Source organism: Caretta caretta, chromosome 15 (assembly GCF_965140235.1).
Source record: "Caretta caretta isolate rCarCar2 chromosome 15, rCarCar1.hap1, whole genome shotgun sequence".
Lineage (NCBI taxonomy): Eukaryota > Metazoa > Chordata > Testudines > Cheloniidae > Caretta > Caretta caretta.
In genome coordinates this window covers 28,238,341-28,253,922 of record NC_134220.1, presented here as the reverse complement: position 1 = coordinate 28,253,922, position 15,582 = coordinate 28,238,341, and the positions used below count along the sequence as shown (strand labels likewise).

Here is a 15,582-nt window from a genome sequence, read left to right as displayed (position 1 = left end):
GCTCTGTTGTGCTGGTTTGCATCTGATATTGGAAATAACATGTGAGCAGGGACTGATCACTACTAAGCTTCCCTCCCTGAAGCACGTGGGGCCACCATGGGGTAAAGAGGCTTTACATAGTGTACTGCAGACCAGACCCTCTGCTTTGGCTAGGGAGGAGAGAATTTTCCCACTTCTCCTCACCCCTTACAAATCTGTGATTAATCATTACTGGTATTTTGAAGTGCTAAGCCAAGGATTACTAAAGGAGCTATTATTGCAAATTGTCAGTGATTTTATTTACATGGGGAGAAACTGAGGGATTGGCCCTTTCTTCCTCTACCCGGTTGGTCTTTGGCCCTATGTTACTGTTTAGCCCTCAACACCAAGTTTGGTACTGTTCAAGGCAAAATGTAAAGAGAGTCCCTGCCCCAATTAGCTTGCAGTCTGTTAAGGTAGTATGTAGTTTATATCTACAATTAGGAGGTGGGGAAGCTATTAATTATTTGCATGATAGTAGCACCCACAGTATACTAAATGCTGGACCCATCCCTGCCACAAATAATTTCTTTCTTCTGCGTCCCCCATCCAAAAGCTGATCCCTGTCTTTAAATATGAATTTCTCACCAGCATTAGAGAATGTATTTGGCCTATTCCACTTCTGTATATTTTTCTGTAGGTTGCATTACCTTTGCTAAATATATTACCCCATGCTTTAACTTGCTGTGCAGCTTTGATATCCTTCCTTCCTTAAAGAAAAGGAGTACTTGTGGCACCTTAGAGACTAACCAATTTATTTGAGCATGAGCTTTCGTGAGCTACAGCTCACTTAAAAAGAAAAGGAGTACTTGTGGCACCTTAGAGACTAACCAATTTATTTGAGCATCGCTAAGGTGCCACAAGTACTCCTTTTCTTTTTGCGAATACAGACTAACACGGCTGTTACTCTGAAACCTTCCTTCCTTGTATTCCCACACTTGGAAACCTCCCAATTCTCTATCTCTTTTTTGGGGAGAGAAGGGAATGGTATAATTTCTTAATGCAAAACACCCTTGGACAATTGCCATGTTAATTTCTTTTCCTCCTGGTTAAGAGAATTGTGTTCCCAGTTTATTTTATTTTGCACAAAAGATTGAGAGACTTGTAAGAGTGGATGCATATTTTTTAATGCAGAATTGAGCTTTCCTTCCCTATCTGCCTTTGCAAACAAACATCAAATCTTCCCCATGCAAAACTGATTTTTAAGTTAAAAACTCATTTATCTGTTAAACTAAAAGGGGTGAGAGAAGTCACACGCTCTTTAAAGCTGTTGACTGAAATATTGGGGCACATTGATATCATAGTGATGGCTATACAAAAATCAATAGAGAGAGAAAGTGGTGAAACTTTACAAGAGAGTAGTCTTATTCAGCAACCTCCTGTCTTAAAAGTCTGCCCCAAAATATCCTTAAGTATTGCTTGCAGTTCTTCTCCAGCTTTATTAGGAGACACACTGGTTAAGAAAGTAGTAGAAAGTTTTTGCTCTATATTTGTGCATGTGCCACACTGGGATGTTAAACTTCTAGAATCCCAGAACAGATAATTTACAGAGTGCAGAAAATGTGTTTGACTTCCAATATACAAATAAATCACTGGTTAGAAATACAAGGGGAATTGCATTTGGTTAGGGATGAACTTGTTTTCTTAAGTGCACCATTCATGGTTTAATTACTTGTCTCGCAAAGAAAACTTTGCAGGTAGACCCCTGCATCCCAAGCTGAGTTCTGGTGAAGTCAAGGGATGCAGTTCTCTTTATGGGATTGGGGCCATAGCTACTTCTGCTGGGTGTTAAATTTTTATTCTTTACAGTATTTTAATTAAGACATGATTATATTAAAGAAAAATAAACATTCCTTACAGAAATTGTAATTGCAGCACTGTAGTTTGGTTCAGTGTGATGAACTGAACGTTTCTCTGAATTTTCTGTGGCATGCTCCGATTGCTGGCTTTGTATGTAGTGATACGTTTCCAAAGTAACTTCTTAAACTGGAGAAAATTCAAATGTTAACTGTTAGAAAAACTGTAACTTAAAAAAACTAACCTAAATTAAGCCAGAAGACACTGAAGTATACTGACATTTTAACTAAGATGTATTTCGGTGTTTCAGCCCCTAATAGCTGTCAGAGAGCGTGAAATGCCTTTTAAACATGCAATGTGCTGAGTGCATAGTGTTGGTTCTAGAAAGCATCACTGGGAACCTAATGTGTTGTATTTAATATTTGGTATTTATAGTCCTTAATAAATGAAGCATGGCTTCTTAAAAATATAATTGTGTGGCTTTCATTAAAGGCCAAAAAGTAAACAGATTTTGTGTGGGGTGAAGGTTCTAGTTACTTTGCTTGTAACATCACTTTTCTGTTTGTCCTGTGCACTTGATTACTCAGGATGCCTTGACAGATATGTCTATCTTTTATCTTAATTTGTTGTACATTAATCAGGAGGTTAATTATGTTGCATTTCCATTCATTTAAAATCTCCACCCATAGACTTGCTATTAATAATATGTACTTTAATATTTTTCTTTAGTTGAAGTTCTTTTGTGATAAGTGGAAGATGCCAGTTCTTTTAGTTCCTGAGAAACTTGTTCATATTGTTGACAAGACATAGTCCTTATTCTGCTACTATTTAGAAAGCCCTTGTGGCTTGTGTGTTACACTGCTACCTATAGCAGAGATCTTATCAGTGCAGGCTAGATAAGTTTAACAACGCCAAGACAGTCAGTGCAAACTGGATACTGAGGGATTGTGAGTTTGTGTACCATGAAATACAAATCTGTGAACCAAAAAATGTATAGGGGTTATAGTGAGGTTACTAGCTTGGTCTATTTCAGAATTTTTAAACATCCGTATTCGGCAAATCTTTAAGGTCTAACACCAGCCTGGAAGGGCATAGGATAGAGGTTGCTGTGCATCCTTTTCACAACAGCCACCTCTTATAAAGTCATAATACCATTTTACTCTGTTAGTTGAAATACTTGAAAATTTTGTTTTAGTTAGTATGGACACACTGCACAATGTGCACTTAACCTATACAATCCCCCCAGTTCATTTAGCAGTGGTTCAGTTCTTTAGCATAGATACTACCGTAGAGGCAAACGTTAAAGGCCATTGAATGTAAATCTCGGTAATATGGATATGAATTTTGTAGGCTGTGGCAGGAAATTACTAAAGGTCACCACCTTAACTCAGTGGAATCCATCCTCATAAGAAATGCAGTCCTAGCAAGAAAGTGTATAATTTAATTTCAATTAGCTAGTGTTAGCTCCTCACCAGGAATTTAGAAGAAAATTAGGAACACTTCACCTATGTTTTTTGGCTCATTGGATACATCCCGGTTGTTTTACACTAGGTTTAGGTTAACGAATCTCAAAAAGTCTGACGTGGGGCAAAGATTGAGTGGGTTTATTGTTCTCTTCTCAAATTAATCTCTTATTCTGATTTCAGTAATTTTCAAACAATCTGACTGTATCCCATTGGAGGTAGAACTGAGAATAATGATATGAAAATGAGAAAAGAAAAATTTAAACTGTATAGCCAACATTTTTCTAAAGGTATGTCGACACTGCAAAAAAATCCACTGTGGCAGTAGGTCACAGAGCCCTGGTCAACTGACTCAGGTTCACAGGGTTTGCACTATGAGACTAAAAGTAATAGTATAGACGATCCTGCTCAGGCTGGAACCCAGGCTCTGAGACCCTTCCCCCTCAGAGCCTAGGCTCCAGCCTGAGCGGGAATGTCTACATTGCTATTTGTAGCTGTGTAGCGTGAACCCAAGTCCGTTGACCCAGGGTTTTGTGCAGTGTTAGACAAACCCTAAGAGATGAGAATAACGGAGTCTTGTTCCATGACTTGGGGGAAGTCTACGCTACAGAATTAAGTCGACCTAAGTTATGACGACGTACAGCCGCCCACAGTAACGAAATAACTTTTGCACGTCCACACTGTGCTCCTTGAACTGGTGATGCATGTCCTCACTCGGAGCGCTTGCACTGATTTAATTGTCAGTGTGGGGCATTGTGGGATGGCTTCTGAATGGCAGCAACAGTTGATGTAAGGAATGCAGTGTCTACACTGACACTGCGTGGACCTAACTACATTGACCTAAGCACTACACCGCTCGCAGAGGTGGAGTTAAGTCAGTGTAGGGGGTGAGTTACATTGGTGGGAGCGACATTTTAGTGTAGACGCTTACAGATTTAGGTTGATGAAAGCTGCATTACGTCAAACTAACTGTAGTGTAGACCAGGCCATGGGCTCTTACATGCTACAGTAATAGAAAATAATAAATACTAATTGTGGAATAGTCTCCATAGCACCAATGAAAGCCTCATTATTTGAGTGCTTTAAAACTTGACTAAACATAGCATATGGAATATTAGTAGGGTGTAAACCTGCACTGATTGAGGAATGGATCATATAACCTAATAGGTCTTTCCATTTACTGTAATGATAGATTGCAAATGTCTTTTAAGGTCTGATCCACCGCCACTTAAATCCATGGAAAGATTCCTATTAGCCCACCAAATTCACTTCTACTTGTAACTAGAGCAAAGGATGTTAGCCTACTCTTTAGTGGAGAGAGGCTTATTTCTGAATGCATTGTGCCTTGTCATATTATAATAATGTATCCTGAGCTTTTATCAGGAAAGACCAAAAGAGTCTCTTACTGTACTTCGTGTTGGGATGACTGAAACTGGAACAAATGAGATATAGTTCTAAGATGCACTGTGGAAATGGTCACTGAACAGGAGTTCATTAGTTATGAACTGAACATTCATTATCACTCTTCCAGCACAGACCTTCCGCCCTCCTTGAGATTAGGGAACAGGTAGCCATCTTTTCTTTGCTGTCAGTTGTAATCACTGTGTGTTTTTATGTAGATTATCTTGATAATGGCAATAATAAAATGGCAATCCAGCAGGCAGATAAACTGCTAAAAAAACACAAAGATCTTCACTGCGCTAAGGTAAGTCTGAGTGCTCTTCATTACATTATTTTACTGAATGAACACAGTTCTGAAATTTGGGGAAATTCTGCTGTCCCATTCAAACTTCCAATAATTAGTGATTTTTTTTATTTTTTTTTACAGAGGCCACAATGTTTCTTAAAATATTTCAGAAGGTTATTAGAACACTTTAAATCCTGTAATATCATGTTTGTTTGAAAATGTGTTAAGAAATGTACTTTCTAAACTGCAAAATTCTGCCCTTTGACTGCTATGATGTTACCAGAGCTTCTCCTGTTCTAGCCTTCTTCCAGGCTTTTGGCTACTGATGCAGCTGCTACTTGTCAAAGTTTTCCCAAGCTGCTGGAGAGTGAAAAAGATGTGAATATTGTTAGTTTCTCTTCTGACCACATAGTTCTGAATAGCAGCAGGGAAAACTGGTGAGACTAGTTGGTTTTCACTCTGCTACAGCTAGGGAGAATTGAGCAGCAGCAAAAGCACTGAAACTGGCAATCTACAGACTGAGGAAGGCAGCTCTGCATCATTTTGCACCAGTGGTTTTCAACCTTCTTTCATTAGAGGGCCCCTAAAAAATTTTGAATGAAGGTGCAGACCCCATTAGAAATCTGAGACATAGGTTGAAAACAACAGTTTTACACTACTCACATTTGGAAGATTTTCTTCACAATTATAAGAAAATATACCTGTACCCCCCCACCCCCTTTTTAATAAAATTTTATTTTATTAAATGGAAGCTTAGATTCTTCAGAAATTGATGGCACTCACTTAGACAAGTCCCTTTCTCACCATGGGCGAGTGGATTTTTCTCTAATAATGATCCTTTGTTTCAAAATAAGTTTTTCTTCTGTAGATGTTGGCAGTGTTTTTTGAATAGCTGCTTTTTTATTACATGTATAGGTTTTAAAGGCAATTGGCTTGCAGAGAACTGGGAAACAAGATGAAGCGTTTGCTCTCGCACAAGAAGTAACAGCACTCGAACCCACAGATGACAACTCTTTGCAAGCACTAACTATCCTTTACCGGGAAATGCATAGACGTAGGTTTTTTTATTTTACTTTTCTCCTGCAAATTTCAGCTTCTTGATCATAATTATGTAACCTTTCCTTGGGCCTTTCTTTAAAATGAATTATTGCCCAAAATTCAAAGGGAAATGTACAAAGTCCAGTTTTCAAACATAGGCACTTTAATAGGTGGTTCAGACATGGGATTCAGATGCCCAGTTTGGCACAGAACTGCGTAAAAATGCCCCTTTGACATACAAGTTTCTATTTGATCATCTTAAAGCAAGATGTTCTGGTTAGGCTCCGATTATTGAAAATTGGGTCTAGAGTAATTTTAACATTGTATGTTAGTCATAATATCAAACAAGTTCATTCAAATTTATTCCAGCAGAAACCATGTGATGTTGTTGTTACTTTAAATAGGAATCATGTAAATCATAAATGGCTAATACTGTATATGAACTTCGAAGAAGCAGACAATGTAAAATGTATATAGACACAATCAAGGAATTTAGCCCCTCAAAATGGCTTTAAAAGTTGTGTTGCAGACTTAGAGGGGAAATCCTGACCTCTCCCTTTCCTGTTACTCTTTTGAAAACAATTCATCTGAATCTTAACTTCTTGGGTCATTCAGTAAACAAAGCTATGAAAGAGAAACCATATGTGGTTTGGTTAGTCTGCAGCACAAGGAGATACCTTATCACTATCCTGAGGATGTGTCAGTAATGTTCATCATCAGGTTTATTGCAGAAAATGATTGTAGACTGAAAAACTGATTTTTTTTTTTTTTTTTCGTGAAGAGATGTAACTGCCCAGGGCCATTTCTTGACAAATAGCAGCCTCTTGTGTCCTTTACTAGTTAATTTCCAGTACTTAGGCTTTGCTTTTTTAAAGCACTTTTATTGTAATAGTATGAAACCTCTTCATATCTGCCTTTGAATCTTTATTTCTACAATTCTCAACTTAAAAACCAGAAAAATATAAACATAAATAGAACTGAATGTAGTACATGTGGAAATTAATTATTCAAGAATATATAAAATCATACTAAACCTTATTAACCTTGCACGTATATAGTGCTTTTATGTGAAGAATAATTTGAATTTTTAAGAAAAGATTAAAAAAATTTAAGATACAGACTAACACAGCTGCCTACTCTGAAACCTAACGTTAAATAATGATTGTGTGAGTAAGTACAAATAATTTTTGGGTGCGAGGAGGAGGAGCGATGGTAAAATCAAATACAAATAAAAGTGTCTAGGTATCCTAAATATCCAATCATAATAGGTCTGTATTAATTTATTTCAAGATAAACCTATTATCTTTGTATTAAATTATTAAAGGAGATTGAAAGCAAGAAAGTCACTTGGGAAGTATCAGGGCTTTTTAATGTATAGCATAGTCGCTCCTAATACGTTAGACAGCGGTTCTCAAACTGTACGTTGGAACCCCAAAGTTGGTCATGACCCATTTTAATGGGGTTGCCAGGGCTGGTGTTAAACTTGCTGGGGCCTGGGGCCAAAGTGTCCTGCAAACCCCTCTGCCTAGGGCCTGAGCTTTCAGTCGTAGGTGGCAGGGCTCAGGTTACAGGCCCCCCCCGCCAGGGCTGAAGCCCTTCGGTTTTGTGCTCCCCCCCAGGGCAGCGGGGGCTCAGGCTTTGGTCCCCCATCCTGAATTGTTTCAGAGTAACAGCCGTGTTAGTCTGTATTCGCAAAAAGAAAAGGAGTACTTGTGGCACCTTAGAGACTAACCAATTTATTTGAGCATGAGCTTTCGTGAGCTACAGCTCACTTCATCGGATGCATACTGTGGAAACTGCAGAAGATATTATATACACAGAGACCATGAAACAATACCTCCTCCCACCCCACTGTCCTGCTGGTAATAGCTTATCTAAAGTGATCATCAAGTTGGGCCATTTCCAGCACAAATCCAGGTTTTCTCACTCTCCGCCCCCCCCCCCCCCCCCCCCACAAACTCACTCTCCTGCTGGTAATAGCCCATCCAAAGTGACCACTCTCTTTAAAATGTGTATGATAATCAAGGTGGGCCATTTCCAGCACAAATCCAGGTTTTCTCACCCCCCCACCCCCATACACACACAGACTCACTCTCCTGCTGGCAATAGCTCATCCAAACTGACCACTCTCCTTACAGTGTGCATGATAATCAAGGTGGGCCATTTCCAGCATAAATCCAAGTTTAACCAGAACGTCGGGGGGGGGGGAGAAAAAAACAAGGGGAAATAGGCTACCTTGCATAATGACTTAGCCACTCCCAGTCTCTATTTAAGCCTAAATTAATAGTATCCAATTTGCAAATGAATTCCAATTCAGCAGTTTCTCGCTGGAGTCTGGATTTGAAGTTTTTTTGTTGTAAGATAGCGACCTTCATGTCTGTGATTGCGTGACCAGAGAGATTGAAGTGTTCTCCGACTGGTTTATGAATGTTATAATTCTTGACATCTGATTTGTGTCCATTTATTCTTTTACATAGAGAATGTCCAGTTTGACCAATGTACATGGCAGAGGGGCATTGCTGGCACATGATGGCATATATCACATTGGTGGATGTGCAGGTGAACGAGCCTCTGATAGTGTGGCTGATGTTATTAGGCCCTGTGATGGTGTCCCCTGAATAGATATGTGGGCACAGTTGGCAACGGGCTTTGTTGCAAGGATAGGTTCCTGGGTTAGTGGTTCTGTTGTGTGGTATGTGGTTGTTGGTGAGTATTTGCTTCAGGTTGGGGGGCTGTCTGTAGGCAAGGACTGGCCTGTCTCCCAAGATTTGTGAGAGTGTTGGGTCATCCTTCAGGATAGGTTGTAGATCCTTAATAATGCGTTGGAAGGGTTTTAGTTGGGGGCTGAAGGTGACGGCTAGTGGCGTTCTGTTATTTTCTTTGTTAGGCCTGCCCTGTAGTAGGTGACTTCTGGGAACTCTTCTGGCTCTATCAATCTGTTTCTTCACTTCCGCAGGTGGGTATTGTAGTTGTAAGAATGCTTGATAGAGATCTTGTAGGTGTTTGTCTCTGTCTGAGGGGTTGGAGCAAATGCGGTTGTATCGCAGAGCTTGGCTGTAGACGATGGATCGTGTGGTGTGGTCAGGGTGAAAGCTGGAGGCATGCAGGTAGGAATAGCGGTCAGTAGGTTTCCGGTATAGGGTGGTGTTTATGTGACCATTGTTTATTAGCACTGTAGTGTCCAGGAAGTGGATCTCTTGTGTGGACTGGACCAGGCTGAGGTTGATGGTGGGATGGAAATTGTTGAAATCATGGTGGAATTCCTCAAGGGCTTCTTTTCCATGGGTCCAGATGATGAAGATGTCATCAATATAGCGCAAGTAGAGTAGGGGCATTAGGGGACGAGAGCTGAGGAAGCGTTGTTCTAAGTCAGCCATAAAAATGTTGGCATACTGTGGGGCCATGCGGGTACCCATAGCAGTGCCGCTGATTTGAAGGTATACATTGTCCCCAAATATGAAATAGTTATGGGTGAGGACAAAGTCACAAAGTTCAGCCACCAGGTGAGCCGTGACATTATCGGGGATAGTGTTCTTGATGGCTTGTAGTCCATCTTTGTGTGGAATGTTGGTGTAGAGGGCTTCTACATCCATAGTGGCCAAGATGGTGTTATCAGGAGGATCACCGATGGATTGTAGTTTCCTCAGGAAGTCAGTGGTGTCTTGAAGGTAGCTGGGAGTGCTGGTAGCGTAGTAATTTTTGTTGTCAGAAGGGGGTCCTGGTGCAATGAAGTTTGAGAACCGCTGCATTAGAGAAGTTTCCTTAAAACAATTTAAACTTGAGAAATTATTCTGTCTTAATAAATCATTTATTTAAAGTAGACAGTCTCCACGTGACCCAAGTACAAATCTTGAATTGGTGTAATGCCCCAAAATGGGTGAATTTTAAAGTTTTTTATCCCCAATATACGATGTACCTGAAAGCATTCAGTACATTTCTGAACGTTTTAATCTTTTTTTATTTATGTTTACGCAAACTCTTTTTTTAAAATATTTCTCTTTCTTGCCTACTGTGTGTTTGTGGGGCTTGGGGTGCTGGGGGAGATAGACCAGTTCCTATAGGTGTTGAGTGTAATTGAATTACTCTGCACAGTATCCCAAATGTTATCTTGAGATAGTTGCTTTATAACTTTATATTCCAAATGTGTCTGAACTGAAACATCTGTTTTTGGTTTAGCGGAGTTGGTAACAAAACTTTACGAGGCAGCTGTAAAGAAGGTTCCCAACAGTGAGGAGTATCATTCTCATCTCTTCATGGCCTATGCCAGGGTCGGGGAATACAAGAAAATGCAACAGGTACCTTCACCCATTTCAGTTATAGTAATCGTAGGTGTCACATTTAACAATAGTGGTGGCAAAGTTCTTAGACAGAAGTGTGATTTTTGTTTTGTTTTTCCTCCAGTTGATGGTTGCCCATGAAACAAAGTAACTAATCAATCTAACATTTCCTTAAGGCTCTTTTCTGTATCATACTGTACTAGTGACCAGCACCTTTTAAAATTATATTTAATTTTCTAGAAAGCTGAGCTGAATCAATGCTAAATTTCTACGTCATGATTAAATATTTGATACAGGGTTGGTTAGAGAGACCACTACTCAAATTTGTGTTTTTTACATAAAAGACAATTGCTTCCTTTCCCCTCAAAAAGAGAAGGTTAACTTTATGAACTGTAGTCTGTACTGATGCAGTATGTTGGTTGGCCGCCTTGGCATATTAGCTTCCTATTGATACCTATATCAGAGAATACTAAGCTTACACATAAGGGAGTGTATTAGGCAGGAATATTTAGCTTTACTGAGAGCTCCTGAGGGCAACAATTTCAAATAATGTACAAACTTAAGTTTTCTTTCCTTTTTTTTTGCCTGCACTCTTATCTCTAGGAACCAGTGTAGAGTTAGACTATGCAGCTTGTATTTTGATAGAAGAAAAGCTTAGTTGTTTTTTCTTTACATGCATCTTGTTTTTCAGTTGGCAAGACAATCTCATGCCTGTTAGTTTTGTTTTTCATTCTTCCCAAATTAGGTGCCTGGAGAATGCCTATAAATGGAAGTCTCTTTTCAAAGCGTACACACACTCCCTCTTTTATGTATAAAAACGCACAGGGAAGCAGGCAAATTGATTCCAGGCTCTCTCTTCCCACTGTGTTAAGGTGACTTGAATTTCTATACAAAGACCATATCTTCGCAACCAAAAAATAGAGTTGAACAATGGTGATTAATCTCTGTGTGGCCCAGTTGTAAGTGGCTAAATTCGATCGGGCCTGAATCATTGGTATATATGGTGCTTTAGAGAATGATTAACTTTTTATCAAATGACTCTTCATAAAAGGCTTAAATCTGCAATATCATTGTAAAATCATTATGTCTCATCTGAGATCTGTCCTGAATTGGTAGGTTAATTTAGACTGCTACTTAAAAATAGTTCTTATTGTACTAAGTACTTTCAATATTAATTTAAAAATAGCTGTAGATTTGACCAAAACACCAAGGAATATATCTGGTTTGCTAATCCCTAAATTTGCTACGACTGTGGTTGTTACCCACTTGACCCATGTCAGCGAGCAGCAAGACTGAAGTCTCGGAACAGCCAACTACACCAGTCTCTAGCAATCTGTGACATTGCACTGATATGTGTATCTCACCAAGTTACAGCTTTATTAATAGGAGGGAAATATATATGCCTGCAAAGTGCTAAATACTAATACAGAGAGATCTGGTTTATTCTTGTTTGACATACCTGCATCTGAATATCAAAACAATTTTGGATTTACAATTTTTGCATCTTAAAAAAGGCTAGATTGTAGTCTGACTTGCAATGTATCATGCAATACATGATATTGCACTTGTGCAGAAAGAGAACTTTTGAGATATGCTGTGATAGTTGTGAGTTGGATATTAATCTAATCTTAAAATTTTGCTTGTTTTAATGGATTTTTTTTGTTTGCTCGGATAGAGGCTTCTGATAATTCTTGATCGGCCTTGACTTCAATTTAATGTCTTAAATAAGGATTATATTTATACTGATAAATGGAACACAGAATTAATTTGCTTCATGCCTGCTTATGTTAAAAATGATTATGCATATCATTTTTATTTTGGGTCTTACAAAAAAAATCAGTTACTGCCATCATTTTTATATAGGATACTCTTTATATATAATTCTAGACAGCCCTCTGTGTGTTTTCCATTTAAAGAACTTGTTGATTTCAAAAGAAACTGGCATAAGCATGCATATACATTTCAGGGTTCAAAATCAGTAGGATCCTGAGATTTCTAATAATGTCAGGTCATCTAAAAATGAAGTGTGTTGCTCTCCCAGATTAGCAGTGATAAAGGTAAAAGGTCTAGAAAATGAAGAATTGGTCTATAGGTGAAGTGTGCTTTATTTATGGCTGAATTAAGCAAAGTCCTTTTTTGCTGCTCTGACAGCTACATTGATTGTGTAGAATTCTGACCAGAATTTAAAAAAAAAAAAAAAAATGCTTTTTGCATAGATTTGCTGTGATGCAAACATCCTTCAGTAAGAAACCTCATTGTTTACTCTAGGCTAGTATATAATACTACTTTACGAGCTGTATATGAAATCTAAAATTCAGGCATTTAACCTTCTAATAATTGTACTCTTAGTCGGAATAATGAATGGAAAATACCCAGTCTTATACAGATACAAAGTGTCACATAAATGCTAAATATTCTGTTCAGACCATTGTACAAACATGTATCTGATTAGATTATCTAGATTGGTAATGCTCGTAAATGGCAAATATAGGGTGGTTTTGAATGGGTATCTACTACTGCACCTAAGGACTCAAAGGGATGCAGACTTCAGACAGAGATTGACTGAATGGAGGGTGAAAATGAACCATCTTTTGTTGCATCCTGTCAAACTTTAAATGAAAGGCCTGAAAAAGTCTCATTTAATCTGAAAACAGACAAGAAACAGTTTGTAGAAATGAACAAGGAGTAGAGTGTGTTTCTTGTAAAAGTAGATTAGCTAATGTTAAATATTATATTCTGTGTGTATATGTAATTTCTTAGCAATTTAAAAACTCGGAAGTAAATGTAGGAAAGTTCAGTCTTCATTTATATAGAGACATAATGCTTGTGTGAGGGATGTGTGAATAAGAATAACTTCCATTCTAAATTAAGTGACTGAAGACTTGGCTGTATGTTGATATTTAGGGCCATATTTTCAACTGGGCATCTCTTCAGCTGTCTCTTGTGCCACATGCCTTCAAAATCTGAACACATGCATGTGCAAGTTAAAAATGTTCACGTGCAGGTGTTTACATTCACGGTGTGGGCTTGGTTGTATGTATACAATTGAACATGTGCAAAGATGTAGACCAGAGCTGAAAACTTCCCTTAATCTGCAGAAATAGGTAGTGTGTGTGCACGCACGTGCACCCTGTATCTAAAGCTATAGACGCTTCAAATAATCATTCTTCTAGAAATGCCTTTCCAGGCCAGCTGAAGCTATAATACACTTTAAAAAAGAAACTGCAGCAGATGGAGGTAGAGAAACTGCATCACGACCAAGATAGATCTCGGTCGGTGGAGGGTGTTTCCTAGGGAGTATATCCAGTTGGAGTTAATAAATTCTTATGTGGTCACTAATCCTCAGGAATTGTTTGTCACTGGTGTCATCACTCTTTCACTTTCTATAATGCAGCTTATAAATTGAAGCATTTTTGAAATGATGGATACATGTCTTATATTTTTCAGGCTGGAATGGCACTTTATAAGATTGTCCCCAAAAACCCTTACTACTTTTGGTCTGTGATGAGCCTAATTATGCAGGTGAATACACCATTTTGATTGAATTAAAGACTTTAATAGTGGCTGTAATGTTAACATTGAGATGTTCTGGGTGTTTTCACATTATGAAAATACCCAATAGCTTTCTTAAGTAAGCTGGCTGGCTGCCCGCTAGCACTGTAGGGTGCTACTATTTCTGTATAAAGTCAGTGTAAACACTGAGCTCTCCTCAAATCTGTATTTTCTGTGTGGTCCAGAAACTTACCTGGTATTGCTTGTCTCTTAGATGTCAAGATCCGTGCAACAATAAAAATCAAAATATGCCATTTTGGACTAATACAGATAACAGACTTGAGCGTTAATCAAACTTCCTACCAGACCTCCTTTAGGGTATGCCTGTGCTGTGGGCCTTACAGTGGTACCGCTCCAGCCGTACCACTGTAAAGTCTCCTGTGTGCGTGCCAACAGGAGAGAGCTTTCCAGCCAGCATAATTAAACCACCCCCAACGAGCGGCGGTAGCTGTGTTGGCGGGAAAGCGACTCCCACCGACATAGCACTGTCCACACCGGCACTTCTGTCAGTGACATTTATTTCAGTCAGGAGGGGGGGAAGGTTCACACCCCTGACGACAGAAATGCTAGTATAAATATAGCCTTAGTCAAGCAAAAAAAACCCATGGAAATAATAATTGTATACTTCAAAATAATTTGATTGTAGAATAAATGAATTAATTTTTTTTTTGATTGATAACACGTTGTCTGTTACGTTGTTCTGAGACTCAAGTTGGAAAGAGTGAGCACTTCATTGTACCATCAGTTGCTTCCCCAGCAGCGTGTTTTACAAAACGCTGTGTCCATGCATGTAGCTGATGGTAGCCCTGATGGGTATTTCATGGGTTTGTGTGTGTCATGTATCCCACCTGATGAAAAAATTAATTTTGAGTTGGACAATACGAAAGGCTGATAAATTGCTACAGTAATTCTTCTCTCTCCCCTAGTCTATTTCAGCACAAGATGAAAACCTCTCCAAAACAATGTTTTTGCCCCTAGCTGAAAGAATGGTGGAAAAAATGGTGAAAGAGGATAAAATTGAGGCTGAGGCTGAAGTAAGAGTTGCAAATGTTTTCTGTTTGATTTGAGCATTGTTAATAGATTGTATGAGCTTTATGTTATGCTAACAATTTATAGCATACCTAATACTGAGTCTGGTTCCCATTATAGTGCTCTGTTAAATTTTTTATTATTAAGTACACAAAGTAGAAGGCTTGCTGGTGATCCATGGGGAGCTGGCTGGCCAGTGTTGGCTCTCCATTTCCAGCTGGTAACTCACAATAAAAACAGCTCCAAATATTACTTTCCTAATATTCCAGTTCAAGGGAATCCATTGCTGTCGTTGCCACAGGGATGTTATATGATTGCTAGTGCGAAGGAAGGTGCCTATGCAGACATGACTAGAGAGGACATGGTCTGTGAGACAATCTGTTAAAGTGTGACCCACTCTATGGATGTTTAAGAACCCCTAAGACAGAAAACAACTTCCATGTCTCAGAAGAACTCACAAACTTAATAAAAATACCTTGCAGCCAGGGATTCTACTTTTCAGTTTAAACCAAAAACAGTAGCTGTTGAGACAATCGCAATGGTAGCTTTTCAAAAGCTAACTTTGAGAAATCATAAAATGGTCAGATTCTTTCAAAGGGACTGTCAGTGAAATACATGTCCTGGTCATTTTCCCTCCTGATACGCATCCTGTCCGTGCTCTCTTGGCTTCTCCTCTTGGTCAAACAAAGTAGGATGGTCAGCAGCTTTTCTTGTGTGGTTA

At 38.9% G+C, this 15,582-nt stretch overlaps 1 protein-coding gene and 1 long non-coding RNA gene across 2 annotated transcripts in view; one reads left to right on the top strand and one right to left on the bottom strand.

Annotated features, from left to right (window-relative positions):
* Nucleotides 1-15,582, top strand: part of NAA25 (N-alpha-acetyltransferase 25, NatB auxiliary subunit) — a 48,239-nt gene that overhangs the window by 877 nt on the left and 31,780 nt on the right. Inside the window, exons 2-6 of the mRNA XM_048821606.2 lie at nt 4,898-4,983; nt 5,881-6,019; nt 10,180-10,298; nt 13,728-13,802; nt 14,759-14,866. Of these exons, the coding sequence (XP_048677563.2) occupies nt 4,898-4,983; nt 5,881-6,019; nt 10,180-10,298; nt 13,728-13,802; nt 14,759-14,866 (527 nt within the window). The remainder of the gene's footprint in view (nt 1-4,897; nt 4,984-5,880; nt 6,020-10,179; nt 10,299-13,727; nt 13,803-14,758; nt 14,867-15,582) is intronic.
* Nucleotides 15,340-15,582, bottom strand: part of LOC125622950 (uncharacterized) — a 42,191-nt gene continuing 41,948 nt past the window's right edge. Inside the window, exon 4 of the long non-coding RNA XR_007352862.2 lies at nt 15,340-15,570. This is a non-coding gene — a long non-coding RNA (uncharacterized LOC125622950). The remainder of the gene's footprint in view (nt 15,571-15,582) is intronic.